The 17,291-nt window shown below is 36.4% G+C and overlaps 1 protein-coding gene across 1 annotated transcript; it reads left to right on the forward strand.

Annotated features, from left to right (window-relative positions):
* Positions 1-2,832: 2,832 nt before the first annotated feature.
* On the forward strand, positions 2,833-16,672 carry LOC100378154 (SHC SH2 domain-binding protein 1-like). The gene is made up of 8 exons (XM_085500876.1): positions 2,833-3,265; positions 10,412-10,707; positions 11,073-11,306; positions 12,339-12,462; positions 13,040-13,187; positions 13,772-14,022; positions 14,917-15,036; positions 16,373-16,672. The coding sequence occupies exons 1-8, from the start codon at positions 2,948-2,950 to the stop codon at positions 16,592-16,594; spliced, it is 1,713 nt and encodes a 570-aa protein (XP_085357002.1). The 5' UTR covers positions 2,833-2,947; the 3' UTR covers positions 16,595-16,672.
* The last annotated feature ends 619 nt before the right edge of the window (positions 16,673-17,291 follow it).

A 17,291-nucleotide genomic window follows, 5' to 3' on the forward strand; every position in this document is an offset into this window, starting at 1 on the left:
TGGTGTGTTATTCACCGTATATGGTGACGCGCCGCTATTTATAAATTTTAATTATGAGTGTTTTTTTTTAATTTTAATATATATTGAAAAAAAAAACTAATTGATTGACTAAAATGACTCGCAAGTCAAAGTGAGCCTTCAATAATTGATTATCGTCAGTTCGGCTTTCCTTTTAAATATATTAACATTCTTTTCCTTGGTGATCTCGTGTTTTAATAACGAACGTTGAGATAAAATACCAATGCGATGAGGTCACTGTGACTGATTGTGATAAGCAGATGTAGTCGTACTGTCGATCGATTCGTGTTGATTATCATTTTATTTTCCGGTTTCCTTTTCAAAACGCAAAAGATATCGGATTTATATAGATTAGAATAATATATTTTTATAGAATAATATGCTTTCAATCCACGCCATTATGAGATCAGTAGTTTATTTTTACGATTGCAGTATTTTTCCACAACATCTGTGCACACCTTCAACATTTGAATCGTCGAGCGACACTAAATCCTTGCTGGCTGGCTGGTTGGGTGGGTGGATAGATGCTCTGGCGACTGTGTGTGTGTGTGGGGGGGGGGTATAAACTATCTATACGAGTAACAATGTCCCGGACAGAAATAATATTTCACATTACGTATTTAAAATGTGCTAAAATGACTAACATGAATATTGTTCACGGTGTCGTCTCGTGATTTTCAAAAGCATGTCATGTACTTTACAATGTATTTGTATTTTTTCGTCAGAAAGTGGGCTTTTGTTATCGGATATGCTTGACCAGATGATACCAAAAAGAGATTTTCGGTTCGTTGAGCGGGACCTTGATCAAAGTAAACGCGCCTAACCAGTCAGTGTATATAAGGTAGTAACTGAGGAAAAACGAGTTAAAAATTTATATGTGATTCAGACATTCTCTGAGAGTTGCTAAGCACGGTGTTGTATCTAAGGACATGCTAACGACAACGGATGTCTGTGGTCATTCAATCCTCAGTCAACTAATATTATTAATTTAATATAATTAGTTGTCTGATTTTAGTCTTTAGTCTTAGTAAAACCGAAACGTGATTGTCTAGCTATTCGCGTGACTGAAAGTGGTAAAAAAAACCCTGTGTTTTCAATGGTAAACAAATTACACTAGCGAAATTGGCCGCTAGATGATCTCTTAGACAAACATTTTAAATCTAAGCTTTTAGATGACGTGTCCGTTGTTATAGTAGCATGCTTAGCTTAGTGACTTCTAGAGAAGGACTGAATCATAGATATTTTTTAAAATATGTTTATCCCCTGTTAAAAATTGTGAATTTGTACAAAGCATAAACTAAATACGTATATCCGTATCACACGCATCTGTTTTCTGCATACTGCACTGTGTTTTCAAAATTAGTGTGTTTTCTGCATTTTTTTCATCCATCCTAATACAGCCGTCATATAGATTTTGAGTTAGCAGAACGGCGCCCTCTTTATTTTACTGTAAAATACTTTATTTTCGCTGGAGTAATGATTCAGTGAAAATAAAATCCAGCGAATATACCTTTTTTCCTATATTTAACATTCAACTCGCCAAAAATCAGTTAAAATAAATTCCATACAAAACACTCACAAAGTCTTTCAGCGAAAATTAATTCCAGCTAAAATAAAGTATTTCACAGTAAGTATAGTGCAATGTAATCGGTCGTTTGACTGATTGATAAACCATTGGTAATCATAGAGTGAGACGTGCGTGAATAAATTATTAATTAAATAAAAATAATCAAAATGGTTGTAATTACATTTTACAGGGTGATTTATCTTTACTTTACAATGACGCACACCGCTGACAAATTTCCTGTCCAAAATGTACTTTACTATCAGTGTTTCCGATTTCATGTAACTGAGATGAGCATTGCGAGGATGTGAAACAGAATTCTGTATAGATCACACGAAAAATTCCACTAGTGTAGTTGCCATGGTAGTATTTGTGTGACCCGATGACCCTCCATCCGTGGGACTCCCATCCATTTGGAAGATTATCCAAAACATACACCCCAAAAGCTCATTGCTTTATCAAAGATAGATTTACATGGAATACTTTAACACAATTTCGAGCCAGCTTTCAAATGAGTAACACTTTAACTGGTCAGAGGCCAGCCACTCCCTACAGAATGCTCAGTTATAGGGTGTACCTTTACAATGATGGTTTTACCATATTGCATTATGGGATTATACAGATATTTCAGGTGTTCGCGCCACTGCTAACAATTGAAAGTGGACACAAACTGCTGAATTTCAAATTTAATTTGTTTATGTAGGTTTTATCTGTATATTTCTATTTACATATGATTTGTTCGCCATACCCATTATACGAACGAAATTGAGATATGATGAGATTGTTTTAATACTATAGTAGGCTGTACATGAACTAGAGAACGTTTGATCCATTTTTGTATGAAAGACTGACACTTCGATTTTCGTGAACAAGCCTTACATGTAAAAACTGCATCTGTGGCAATATTGTTATTGAGGGCGCTATTTCTAACTGTTAGACATTGAACCCATGTTTGACTACTAGTAACCTCAGACTAGTAATAACTCAATAACTAGTAATAAGTCAATATGGAAAACGCACAGGGGATTGTCGTGTATTTAAATTGCATTACGTCCATAAATCTTGTCGCTTTTAAATTTTGCTTTTTTTAAAAATATTATTCTACCAGCATGAGAATACAGTGAATACAAAGTGAAAATAGTATTCATCCACTCTATAAAGACACATCCACCCCTCATTCGAATGGTTCAGCCGACCCTGCCTAGTATGCAAATTACTGAAAGGCGGCCATTTGAAATTCTTCAAATTTGAGCAATTGGGATGAAGTGGTGTTCTACCTTGTAGTCTGCAAAACATTTCACTGTTCATAAATTAGAAGAGTGCCGTCCCGTTTCAACCTAATTTTAGTTGCGTTCAAACAAGGCCATGGAAGTCGACATTTGTTGTGATGCGGATGAAACAATCGTCAAGCAACTTGTTTCTCCATCATCGCCAGTTTCTACTTCCGTGCACCCGAAAGATAATATTCTATCTGCAGCAATCGATAGTCTCCCTGAAGTCTTTGATACCAGTGCATTGTCTTACGAAGAACGATTTTCTGCATATTATGATGAGATATTATTTGACAGAAAGCCGTGTGAAGTGAATGATGCCTTTCGTGGGTACATTGAAGAGAACATTGAACCCGTGGGATGGCAAGCAATCTGGCGTTCAGAGCAATTCAATTGCGATGTATTGGTGGAGGTATATGACATCATTTCTCATAATCCTATTGTAATTAATTTATTTGATTTACTCTTGAATACTGACAATGCTGATACGACTAAAAATTCACTGGTGTGAGAAGCGTACACACCATGCATGGCATTTGACATCTCTGACTTCCACAACCGGCTCTCTGTCTCTGGAAATTCAAAATATGAGTTATTCGGTCAGTTAGCAAGATGACTTGCTGCATTGCAAAACACTTTGGTTGTTGTTAAATGTAGACTTGACTGCACTATTCAATTGACAGGCACACCGTTTATTTTATTCCATTATCATATTTGTTTTGTTTGTTTTCTTTATATACGGACTATGTCTAAATATAATAATAATAATAGATGAGGGTAAAATGCAATACATTACAAAGTTTGGAAATATAACAACATTTCTGACAGACCATGTTTATTTTGCAATTCTTGTTAAATGGTTCACATATGTAACATCAGAGGAGGCAACAACAAATATTTGTATACATATAGATATCGATGATTAGGCCATGCATATGTCATGGCTTTCTGGCTCCTGAGTCATATTAGAATGACCCTTGAGCAGACCATGTGCAGACCAGAAAAGTTTTTGGTAAAAATGTGTGTATATTAATTACCTAATTTGCATAAAAATAAGTAAATTTTTGATTATTCTTAGAATATCTCAAGTACTAATCATATTTCAATGAGACTTGGTACATAGATGCTCTGTGACATTGTGCAGACCTTATTGGCTTTGCGTTAACATATGTGCATATTTTTTACATATTTTGCATAATGATGAGTCCTTTTTTTAGCTTTTCCATCAATATCTCTGGTACTTAACTTTAATATTTCAATGAGTCTTGGTACATATATGCTCTAAGACAATGACCATTTAAGGTAGCGAGAAGGGTTTTGTGACGTTTTCGAATAAAACATTCTCTGTCTGTTGTCTTGTTCAGAAGAGTAATTTAGCTTATATATATATATTTCAAAAGATTAAGTATAGAGGTACAAGTTCGCACAAACTGGACAGTCATTGTTTACATAATTGTCACGTGACATCAAAAATGGCGAATCTTGTAAAAATGACTAAGTCCTCGATTGCGAGAGCACACTGGAATTTCCTGGTTAAATTTACGTCATGCATTGTCCGTAATCAAGTCCATTGAAATGCGTCTCCGATAATCAAAAGACCTATTCCGATTTCTATGCAGGTTTGTTTTTTTTGTCCTCAAATTATTTCATACTTGGCACCTTTAACAGACTATTATTCTGTGACAAAGCATTTTCTTTAAAAACCCAGACATATTTCGCACCATCATTATCTTTTGAACGATAACTGCGAGTTTGAATGTCCTAGTCCGAACGCACTTGATTTGGCGACGGTCCCAATGAGTCGTACTCAATCAAAACTTCCATTCGAGAAAAACGCGAAAAACAGTCTTGGTTAATAAAACACTGTAGATTTGCTGCATTATAAATATACACTAAAAATGGCCAAACATATTAACCATAGAGCTCATAAAGAGTGTCAGATAATGAATAATTTCATGCTCGAGCGTGAAAAATGAAGAAAACTGCTGGCATTTGAGTCCCCACTCCAGGAACATTCGGGTTTCCATTGTTATGCAAACGAACGAGGGATAATCCTCTGACAAACATTACTGTCCCACTGTACACGCTGACAGTTTACAAACAAGCTAATCCTTCAAGTGTCTCTGATAAGTGATCTAATAAAACTGTTTTCATGGTGAAACAAAATGGCTGATGTTTGAAAAAAAAATTGCTGTGTCAGAGTGCGACACTGAGTGGCAAATTTTTCTTTGCCTCATCTGTCAACGCTTTCTTTCTTTTCTTCGCCATTGCGTTAGAAAACATGGTATTAGTAAAATAGAATATTGACTTGGAAAATAAAACGATTTAAAAGAAAGTTGCACAAATTTACAGTACTCATTTCGCACTACCTCCCGCCCGCTCCCGCTTTCCAATCACCTTTTTTCTTGCTTTTTTGACCGCTTGTTGAATTTGACAGGACAATTTCCGCTTTATTTTCGACTGCGCAAACTCCGAAATATCACCGTTCGCTTGCACGCATTTAAAATTCGAACTAACAGAAAAATTTCCGAGGTTCACATTGTCTTATAATTGTCTTTATGGTTTTTATAGATGTTGAACAGCTGACAAAAATTCAAATACTTTTTGTTTTAACTATCTATAATTAACGTACTTATCCGGGTAAGAGCCCATGCCTGGGCAAACGCCCACCCCCCACTTTTGACACAATAAAGGAGTTGATGTCATATCCGGGCACACGCCCAGGGGGTCTTTTTCTACACACAAAAAAAACTATTTTTTATTCGTTGACTGTGATTGTATTAACAGTTGACTTTCTTGAAGACTGTCATGATACTTTTAAATAATGTTAATTGTGTAAAACAAGTGGTGAACGCAAAATAGCTGTGACAGCTTTCAGCCCTTAGGGCAGCGCGTTCTGAATCATAATAGTCAGCAAGTCTATAAAAATATATATTAAAGCAGAAATGGTAGTTCTCTTTTTAAAATATGTCGTGGCCCTAAAATTGGCCGGCCGTTTGGTTTGTGCTTCCTTAGTAACTTAGAAACAATTCAGGCAAATCGTAAAAGGAGAGCCGCAAGTGTCGCACTCGATCGGCTTTAGCGCCGTCGACAATGAAACCAATGTTGCAATATTGTAGCAACCCGTACCTGGAGAGTGGTTGAAATCACGTTATTTTGGATTTATAAAATATTTTGTAGCAGCTTGCGAATCCATAACTTGGGTCAGCAATTTTGCAATGTCACGCCGAAGACTGCCAACTTTTTAGCTCCGCTGTCGACTTTGTCGAGCGGAGCTTATCATATGAGTGATTGTCCGTCGTCCGTCGTCGTCGTCCGTCGTCCGTGTCAATGTTTTACTTTTTCGACTTCTTCTTGAAAACTACAAGCCTGAATGCTTTGATACTTGGTGTATATGTACCTTGGGTAGACCTCTCTTAGGTTTGTTCATTTCATGTTGATATCTTCAATTCTCTAATTTTGGTGAATATTTTTGTCATTTTTGGTAAAAAGTGATATTTTCGACTTCTTGTTAAAAACCGCAAGTGCAAATGCTTTGATAATACATATATAGGTACTACATGTGGACCTCTCTCAGATTTGTTCATTTTGTAATGATATCTTTAATTCTCTAATTTTGGTGAACATTTTTGTCATTTTTGGTAAAAAGTGATATTTTCGACTTCTTGTTAAAAACCGCATGTCCAATTGCTTTGATACTACATATATAGGTACTACATGTGGACCTCTCTCAGATTTGTTCATTTCGTGATGATATCTTCAATTCTCTAATTTTGGTGAATATTTTTGTAATTTTTGGTAAAAAGTGATATTTTCGACTTCTTGTTAAAAACCAATAGTTCAATTGCTTTGATATTACATATATAGATACTACATGTGGACCTTTCTCAGATTTGTTCATTTTGTGATGATATCTTCAGTTCTCTAATTTTGGTGAATATTTTTGTCATTTTTGGTAAAAAGTGACATTTTCGACTTCTTGTTGAAAACTGTAAGTTCGATTGCTTTGATATTACATATATAGGTACTACATGTGGACCTCTCTCAGATTTGTTCGTTTTGTGATGATATCTTCAATTCTCTAATTAATTTATTTTGGTGAATATTTTTGTAATTTTTTGGTAAAAAGTGATATTTTCGACTTCTTGTTAAAAACTGTAAGTCTGATTGCTTTGATACTATTCATATTGTTCATTTTCTAATCATGTCTTCAGTTCTTTAATTGAAATGTGCATTGCTAACAGCGGAGCTATCTCAGCCGATAGGCTGCTTGTTTACCATCTTTCATCACCGTCATGAAAACATTCTTCTGTCGTTGGATAAAAAAAAAACTTCCTATTTCAAGTCAACCGCGATATCCATATAGTGAGATATTCCAACCGCCGGAACTTGCTGAATGATAACTTTCACCGTGATTAATAAGCGTTGAGTCTGATAAAAAAGCAATGTCACGATTTGACCTTTATGATGGAATACTAGTAGTGATGTCATTATTAGCCAATCAGTAAAGCAGATGCATAAAGGTCAAAAAGCATCATGTGCCATCGCAGCAGAGCGACAGACTGCGAAATCCGTAGATTAAAAGTGCTAAGTCCAAATTGTGTGGGACGATATTGACGAACTTCAGGAATAAGTTGTAGGGATTTTGTTCGACGGCTACAGTGACGCCGACTTGGACATTTGAGGGTTTTAAGTTTGACGAAGATGACAATGAACGTACAAATAAAGATCTGAGAAGTTTTTTTCAAACAGCTATGAATTTTTATAATTTTTACTGTGTAAATTTGTAAATTATTATTGATCTTGTATGACGGTTGATGCGTATTTTGTTGAGACCGGAAATCATTTTACGCAGTTTAACATTTTAATTTGACATTTTAATTCATTTTGAGTTCATGCAAGTTTGTCGGCGGGAAAATCCTAATTCAAATGATTCCTTACTGTCGATTTGTATTATTTCTGGTTTTTTGTCACATTATAAGCAATACATTATTTTTGTTCTACTTCTAGTGTTGCATATTGTTCATTTATTTCCGTTGCATGTTTTCATTTGCCGTTCTATTCCCTGCCGCAGTTCGATCGAACTGCGTGTTGCCGATTTTCGCGAATTTTCGTTTTTTTGCCGGGGATCTCCTGGCAAACGCCCACCGATTCTTTTTGGCAATTTTCCATGTTCAAGACCCTGGGCTTATACCCAGATAAATACGGTATATGCACCCAACCCCGACCCTTTGGCCTCGATTTGGCTTGGTCTGAATATTTTATTTTAAACAATATTCTGACGTGAAATACAAAATGTATTTCAACACAAGTATGACATGGTTGTCTGGGTTTTCTTTCCTGATTATTGAGTCTTCACAATGTGTTTTGTATTATTATTGTTGTTTTCCTCCGAGGCAAAGACAAGCTGAAGGACCATGAAGCTAAATGGCAGTTCCATGCATGGGCTGACTGAAAGAATATATTTCTAAGCCTAAAATAAAATCTCGTCTTTCGTTGATAATTGCGATTGTTTGGAATGTCTGTCGACCGTGTCCCAATAATTTGTTTGGAATGTCGATCCCCGTTGGTTTCTCCCACAGTCAGCTGGCATCGGTGTCGCTGGGTGTATATGATAGAGCACAGTCCCTCCACTGTGGATAGAGGGAAGTTGTGCAACCAAATTTGCCGAGTTCGCAGTTTTTCGCCGATAAAAAATAACTAAGGCAAAAACTATCAATAATCCGCCCAAAATAGGAACATTTCTACTAATTCTTGTGTTTTTTCGACGTTTTTCGAAAAACCTGCGATTAGGCCGCGAAAGTAGAACATTCCGGAGGGGGTGAAGAGCATCGCCAGGCGATGGACGCGGGGTTCTTTGGCAACGACCGCAAACGTTTTCGTATCCAGCCATTGGTTGGCCACACAGAGGTCAAAATACGCATTCTATTTTTATGCGTTAAGATTGGCTCTTCCGTTTCACCGCCTCCGGAATGTTCTACTTTCGCAGCCGTGTGAATCTTGAGTTTTGAAATTGTTCATCGACAGGCCACCAAATATTTATGGCTATAACTAAATTTTTAAGCCCAATAAATTATTCATACATGTCAAGCTCTGTTCGATTTTTTCAGGGCATGTGGCCGTTTTTAGTCGAAAATATTTTTGTGGGAACAATTTTACGTATACGGTTTAGACCGAAGTAAATTCAATGATCGTGACTTAATTTTAATAATTGAATGTCAAATTTTACCAGACATGGACAGACGTGGATTCGGTATCGTTATTTTTGGAATTAATCATTAACATTTCCTTGTTTCTCTGCTCTGTCAAAATGAGTTACTTATGTTTTTTTCACGTAACTGTCTCATTAAAATAACATTACATTTAGAACAAGCACCAAAACACGTAACAAGAGGTCCCCGTTCAGTTGGTTTCACGATACAAGTGTCATACAACTATTAGATTTGAAGTGCCGTTCAGAATTTAATAATAGTTAATACTAGTTAGTTGTATGTTCACACTTTACTATCAAAACCACCATTTGACCACTCCTGCGCCAGTGATCAGTGTTGGGACGAGCAGTTGGTGTTTTCAATGAGCGAGCGAGGCCCCCCCCCAAAAAAACGTGATTAAAGTGTGGTCGGTTTCCGGTCGGACAAGACCGCATGGTCGGAAATTAAGCGTTAAGCGGTCGATGTAAAAGTGGAAGGTTGGGCGAAATGGGTACTGTATGACCATGTTTCTCCGACGAAGTCTCGACTGACAATAATGCTGACAATGAACGTTAGATATTCATAAACACGCATTGTTTGTGACTGGAAGCTTATCACCTGTTATATCAGAATCGTCAACAACAGAGTATACAGATAAGATGTTATCATTTAAACCCTTTCAAAGATAAACAATATGCAAATATCCACGAAACGGCAGTTGTAGTCTTTTCTCCTAGCGTTTTAAAACACTGATTTGAGCGACGTTATTTCGCAATTTCGATCTTTTGTAAACCTGGGATGATGTATCAAGGTCTAAAGTGAACGTTTTATCAATTTTTGAAAAATCAAGAAAAAAGTGAAAATTTCCCTTCTCGCTACCTTAATTAGTTTTGGGTTTATATACATCCATAATAATTACCTAATTTGGATTCTAATTTACTTTTTTGGCTTTCTACTGATTTTTTTTTAAGAATTACGGTACAAATCATCCCATAATGAAACACTATAATGGTACATATGTGCTCTGGAACAATACACAGACCTAATAAGTTTTGGATTGAAATTTATGCATAATTGCTTGCTTGATTTGCATAATAATTACCCAATTTTCTACATGTATCTAAAAAAATTATTATCTTATATTAAATTACACTACAAACCACAGATGTACAATTCAATTTTTTGTTTTTCAATAATGTGGATCACATTGTGCATCTCAAATAACTTGACAAATATTAGTTGCCAAGCTTCTTGTTTGAAAGGCTAATCTTAAATTTTGAATTCATTTTGAATGTCTCCACACAGGAGTCCTGAGCTTTTTTGTTTGCTTCTAACAGGCTTGTATCTATTTCTCAATCCTTTCCAAGGTATTTGATGTGAGACCCACTGGTTTTAAAGCTGACATCAGACCAATATATCCTGTGCAGTGTGTTCCGAAAGAGACAAACATAGATGATATTGTAACATTCCTAGTCAAGAATGATTATTTAGTAGCTCTGATTGAATTGTATCCGGTGTTTGATGAGACTGGGGACTTCTATAAAACTGCACTTGCCATCGAGCATTTACGATTCTATTTCAATCACATATGGCGTGGCTGGGATGATGAGGAGGAAGATGATTTCATCTATGTTGATCGGCATCTTGAACCAAGACTCAAATTGTAAGATTTTAAAAAAATACTATTTTTTCAACAGGTGGCAGCTTTTTACATAGAATGTGACTTATTTTTCTGATATTATAAATGTAGAGGGCAAAGTATTACATGAACAAGTAAAACATTGAATTGGAATTTTTTAATGCAATCTGCATATTACAAAAATCTGCTTAAAGTTTGTGTGAAAATGATGTCTTTCATTCTTGGCTCCTATAATTCTCATTCAGATGTTATTATTGTTGGTCAAAATTGACTCGCTGGTATAAACTAATTAAGTAAATTTCTGGCCACAATAGAAAGATAGAAAGACTTTATTGGGCCATATAATGTATTGTGAGATGATTGTGTGATGTCACAATGTATCCCTGTAGGTATTATGACATGCAGAGTGGAACACTGGCTACTGAGACAGTTAAGAAATACACAGCAAAGCTGGAAGAGTACAAGGTCCTCTATGCTGAGTTGACAAAGATGAGAAATGAGCTTGACTGCAGTGACTCTGAGCATGACATTTCTGAGTCAAGTTTGATGGAGTTGACATTAAAATATCAACGGATAAAATCCTATGAACAGTCACTACAAGTTATGGAGAATCCAATGATGAGGTGAGATTCTTTAATATGTTTAGTAACTTATGTGTTGATTATTACAGCACATAGATTGACAAATGAACTGAAAGGTGAACCAATCAAATTTGCATCAACTTGGAGAAACCAATAGTTTTGCACAAAGTGGTATTGCAAAATGAAAATTAGAGTTGTCATTTAAAAGTGTATTAATTTGGTATCGTATATATCGGATCTTTCATGAGTGACCATGTAATATCAGATTTATTTAATGGTGTCGTATGTCATATTACTACACAAATCATTACATGAAATTATGTTGTCGTATATACATCGGAATCGTAAACTCAGTGAGCATGTCAAAGCATTCTCAGCGTGTTCTTTATTCATTCACAAATGGAGATGCTGTTTTTTTAATACAATTTACCAACAGTTTATAGCAATCGCTGGGCAAATTGGCTGATTTTGAGGGACATTGATATATTTAGTGTTAGAGACTCTTTAGTATAACTTTACGAACTTTGAAAGCAATTCTATCAGCAGGTTTTTACACATTTTATAAAAATTTGGAAACCAGTACATCTAAACTAATTCTGTGCACTGCCAAGTTGTGGTAGGCAGAAATAGAAACGGTGAAGTCTGTATGTGTAACTTGAACACCAAAACTCATGTTGGTTAATGTCTGAAATTACTGGTAAATAAAGCGTCAACATAAATATTTATCTTATTTCAAATAAAAGAAACATGTTTTCATATCTTCGCATCGCAATTATGGCTCAGCAATATTTTCACCTTTCATAAGAACAATCACCAGAATGGACTAGAGATCTGATTATATTCCTTGGGATCTCCTTATTATATCTTTAATTGGCAACACAATCAAAGTGATTTCACAAATATATTGCACATACATGCAGGAACCTTGTGTATCATTTGAAAATGCTATCCTCTTGTCAGTAGAACCTGAACTCAGGGAATGACAATTTGATTACATATGTATATCCCAGCCTGTGTAAAATGTACTAAGGTAGTGTGGGACATTGATTGGATCTGCATTGCATCCCTTCATAGGTTAATGATTAGTCATCATGAATCGTTTAATGGTAGTATGCCTGGTCAGAGTAAAGGACCCAGACCTGATGGTAGTGTCATTACTCATATTGTAACTGAGAGACTTACAGTGGGCATGTTACAGGTGAGTTGACATTCATACCAATGTGTTTTTAATGTTTATCATGGCCTAAATTTGATTTTAGTGAATTTCCGGTTGAATCAGGTCCTGAAATTAACAAATTTCTCTAAGCTACCAGTTATAATATAATAGTAAAATCTTGTAGTCCATTGGGTTTAGTAGGTCATGCAGCAGAAAAGTGTTCATAGAAATAAATAAAAGCCATATATGGCTTGATTTGTTTTGACACACCCAGAATTTAGAGGCAAATTGGTTCATTTATAGAAAGAAGTTGTCCTGTTGGGCTGATAACTTTGAAAAATGGTAGCCCTGGCCAGAACAACATTTGGTAGTTTGGGCTACTGTTATTTTTCAAGCCCTGTGAATAGATTGCAATTTTGTTTTGTGAAATCATAAATACATTATTGTAAATCTTTTGTACTAATCATATATACTCTAAAACATTCAAATGAAAATGATTTTTCTAATTGTTTGCTAGCATTGACCATTTTAAGACAAATGCTTGACTGTGGACCTCATTCCGCCTTGAAATAAATAGTAGCCATGATGTATGTCAATATTATTTGTTTGTTTTTTTCAGGACCTGCCTTCAGACACCATAATAAAGGAGTATGAGACACCATCGTGTGCATTGTGTAGCTGTTTTGATGGTGATACAGTACTTATATATCCTGGAAATTATCCAGCAGATGGATTCTATGATCTTCAAGACTCTATTACAATCATGGGTATTGTCATCTATAATTTACCTGACTGGACACTGTCTGGGGCTGATTGATAGGGACATGCGTGCTAGCTGTCTTAAATCAGATTCAAAATGTCTGACTGGTGGCTATTTTTGACCTAAAATGGCCACCTACATGTTATGTTTGTAGAGAAATATCTCAAAGCTGTTCAGACTGATAACACCAGTCAGCTTACGGGCATAATCATTCTATATTTGGAATTTGCATTTCCTAATATGGTAGGATGAAAATACCCCCGAAAATACAGCAAAATTACGGCACACAGTAACTTGTGACATTATGGTGACAGATGTATAATAATTGTTTTTATTCTTCCAATTCACCTAAATCTGTAAATAAATCAGTATTACAACAAATCACTAAAAATACAACAGATCTTGCAAAATACAATCTCTCCAATTCCATTTCATGCAGTACAAGTGTTGCTATTATACAATCACATTCCGCTGGTAAACACTTAGCTTCAAAACTTACTACACTCTTGTTAAAAATGCTTTTTATGGAAATAACATTTTATTTCAAGTCTGCCAAAAATAATGTATTGATGTATATCTTCGTTTTACCAGGTGTTGGTGAAAGAAATGACATTATTATTGATTGTGGACAAGGTGGTGACATCTCGGTAGACTGTCATGCAACTGTGTTAACTATTGCTAATCTGACATTTGTACAGCATGGCACTGATGAAGGCATCCTGTGTGTTCGCCATGGAATGACAACACTGGACAATTGTCTATTTCAGTGTGATGCGCGAGGTGTTGTCGTGAGACGAGGGGCAGAATTGACAATGAAGAAATGTGAAGTTCAAGGTGCAAAGGTTAGTAAAGCTTGCATGTAATATTCTGAGTTTCATAGTAGTTGCAGTTTCTGAGATGTTTAGAAGTATTTTGCCTGAACAAAAATTGGTGCCTATTATTTTATTTCTGTTGTGGACCAAATTCAAAAACGTGTACTTGAAGATTAATTCTTGCATTGGTCTGTGGACTGTTTCTGTGCCTGTATATGTCGGATATGTCTGGACCAGTCTCATTCAAACTTCACACATGCATCACATCTCAATCTGATTAAGATGGAAGCCTAGTCATAATTTTTGACAAAATCATCATAAATCGCATGACAATGTTCATTAGTTTATTATGTACAATCATGAAGCTGATGTCCCATTGTATAATGAAATAGCATTATTTTGTGTGTTACAGTTATGCTTTTTGAGAAACGTATCCCATTATTTCTTAAAAATTGCTATTTTTAGAACAATTCCTTAGAACATAATGTTAAAGAAAAATTGCATTTTTTGACACTTTTTTAAAACCCAGATTTTTTTAATAATTCAGAACAACAAAAAGTTCTCTATCATTAACAATATATGATTTTTTCAGCCTATGTCACCAGGTTAAATTTTGAGATATTGCATAATATCTCTGCCATAGGAACCTGTGGTAAAAGTGTTATAATAGTGTCAAAATGGCGACTTTCCACTAAAATACAACCATCAATTTCTCAAAAAAAAGGCTGGTAACCCCAACTTTTTTTCTGTCAATATTCTTATATTGCCTTGGAGTACAATTTATTGCAAAATGAATAAATTCTGGGTTTTTAAATTTATGAGTAGGCTTCTGCCTTAAAAATGAATGGAGACCATTTTTGTGCTAAAATGCATTGTCTCAAGCCGTTTACGAAGATAACATTGGTAATGTTTTATTTGATACAGAGTGCTGGTGTAACTGTGCATGATGGTAGTATTGCTGTATTGAATTCTAACAATATACATCACTGTGGTACACAAGTAACGGAAGACTGTGACAACTCAGAAGGAGGAATTCTCATAAAAGTAAGAACATCTGACGGGCTACCAGACTGATTTGATGCCCATCTAACTGCCTTCATACCCATCTATCGGGCTACCCGACTTGATTTGATGCCCATCTAACTGCCTTCATGCCCATCTATCGGGCTACCCGACTTGATTTGATGCCGACCTAACTGCCTTCATGCCCATCTGACGGGCTACCAGACTGATATGATGCCCATCTAACTGCCTTCATGCCCATCTATCGGGCTACCCGACTGATATTATGTCCACCTAACTGCCGCCATGCCCATCTATCGGGCTGCAAGACTTGATTTGATGCCAACCTAATTGCCTTCATGCCCATCTGACGGGGCTACCCGACTGATTTGATGCCCACCTTTCTGCCTTCATGCCCATCTATCGGGCTACCTGACTGATTTGATGCTCACCTTTCTGCCTTCATGCCCATCTATCGAGCTACCCGACTGATTGTATGCCCACCTAACTGCCACCATCCCCATCTGACGGGCTACCAGACTGATTTGATGCCCATCTAACTGCCTTCATGCCCATCTATCGGGCTACCCGACTGATATTATGTCCACCTAACTGCCGCCATGCCCATCTATCGGGCTACAAGACTTGATTTGATGCCAACCTAATTGCCTTCATGCCCATCTGACGGGCTACCTGACTGATTTGATGCCCACCTAACTGCCTTCATGCCCATCTATCGAGCCACCCGACTGATTGTATGCCCACCTAACTGCCACCATGCCCATCTATCGGGCTACCTGACTGATTTGATGCCCACCTTTCTGCCTTCATGCCCATCTATCGGGCTACCCGACTGATTTGATGCCCACATAACTGCCGCCATTCCCATCTATCGAGCTACCCAACTGATTTGATGCCCACCTAACTGCCTTCATGCCCATCTATCAGGCTACCCGAGTGATTTGATGCCCATCTAACTGCCTTCATGCCCATCTATCGGGCTACCCAACTTGATTTGATGTCGACCTAACTGCCTTCATGCCCATCTATCGAGCTACCCGACTGATTTGATGCCCACCTAATGCCGCCATGCCCATCTATCGGGCTACCTGACTGATTTGATGCCCACCTAACTGCCGCCATGCCCATCTATCGAGCTACCCGACTTGTGTATACCAGACTGTTTTCATGCCTACCTTGCCGCCATGCGTGTACACTACACCAGACTGGACACGAGGCTGCCTTGTTGCCTACCTGGCTGCTGTAAGCTAGTTGCCTTTTACCTTTATCATTCACATAGGCACTTGCATTTCTGTCAATGCATGCACAATTGTTCAACAACAGCAAATTGCCGACTTTTCAGTTTGTTTCGTTGCAGGCCTGCCCATCAGAAGATAACAAACCAAAAGTGAAATTAACAGGGAACCAAATCCATCATAATTCTGGTTATGGAATCACTGTTATGCATACTATGGAGACAATTGATACTGATATGGATGGGAAAGATGTGGAAGTTTTAAAAGGAGTCAATATTGAGAATGTGGACAATAATATTTATGACAATTCAAGTGGTTGCATTGGTGCACTCAAAATTGAATGAAAAACAAAAGATTACTACAGTCATCTGAAAAATGTATATTAAAAATTATATCAAATTATATAAATTGTATCTATAAAGTGTATTCTTGCATTCAAAGCATGACGTTCGACGTTTGAGAAAATTATCATTGGACGACTGTGTAGAACTGATTGCAGTAGAACTCTTAGAGGCGCTATGAGAGTAAATCTTAGTCCGGATAATATTATTAGTTTTTTTTTTTTCTGTCTTGTTAAAGTACATACGTGTATTGTTTTCAGTAAATACAGTATAGTCTTAGAACATACTAATTTCATTTACAAATTCATTACTGCAGTGTATTCATATTATTTTAGTCCTCCTATTTACCAATTTGTAGATGGAGAATTCCATTCTTTATAGTGGAAGATGTCACAGTAACTTGATAACCAGCGTTTCTCACCATATCCTCTGCAGCTTGTTGCTAGGTTGAATAAGATTTGTTCTTTAAAATTCTTTTTTAAATAGGACTAGAACAGCATGCATTATAAACTGATATTTTTGGTACATACCTGTACGCTTGCAAAAGCAACCGAATCCAATATGCTCATAAACAATAGTTACCATATTGCATCTTTAACTTTATCAAAATCTGCTACTAATAATATTTATTTTTCATTCGCCTTAGTGATTATGTATTGTATTGTGAATTTTAATAACTCGTCACTGTTGTGATAGGTGT

This window comes from Saccoglossus kowalevskii, chromosome 6 (genome assembly GCF_978046115.1).
Source record: "Saccoglossus kowalevskii chromosome 6, keSacKowa6.1, whole genome shotgun sequence".
NCBI lineage: Eukaryota > Metazoa > Hemichordata > Enteropneusta > Harrimaniidae > Saccoglossus > Saccoglossus kowalevskii.

Excerpts from the sequence above, each read along its gene's own strand:
- LOC100378154 (XM_085500876.1), top strand. The coding sequence starts at position 2,948 with ATGGAAGTCGACATTTGTTGTGATGCGGATGAAACAATCGTCAAGCAA. Across the intron at positions 3,266-10,411 it reads ATTGCGATGTATTGGTGGAG|GTATTTGATGTGAGACCCAC; the intron begins GTATATGACATC and ends ATCCTTTCCAAG. Across the intron at positions 15,037-16,372 it reads AAGGAGGAATTCTCATAAAA|GCCTGCCCATCAGAAGATAA; the intron begins GTAAGAACATCT and ends GTTTCGTTGCAG.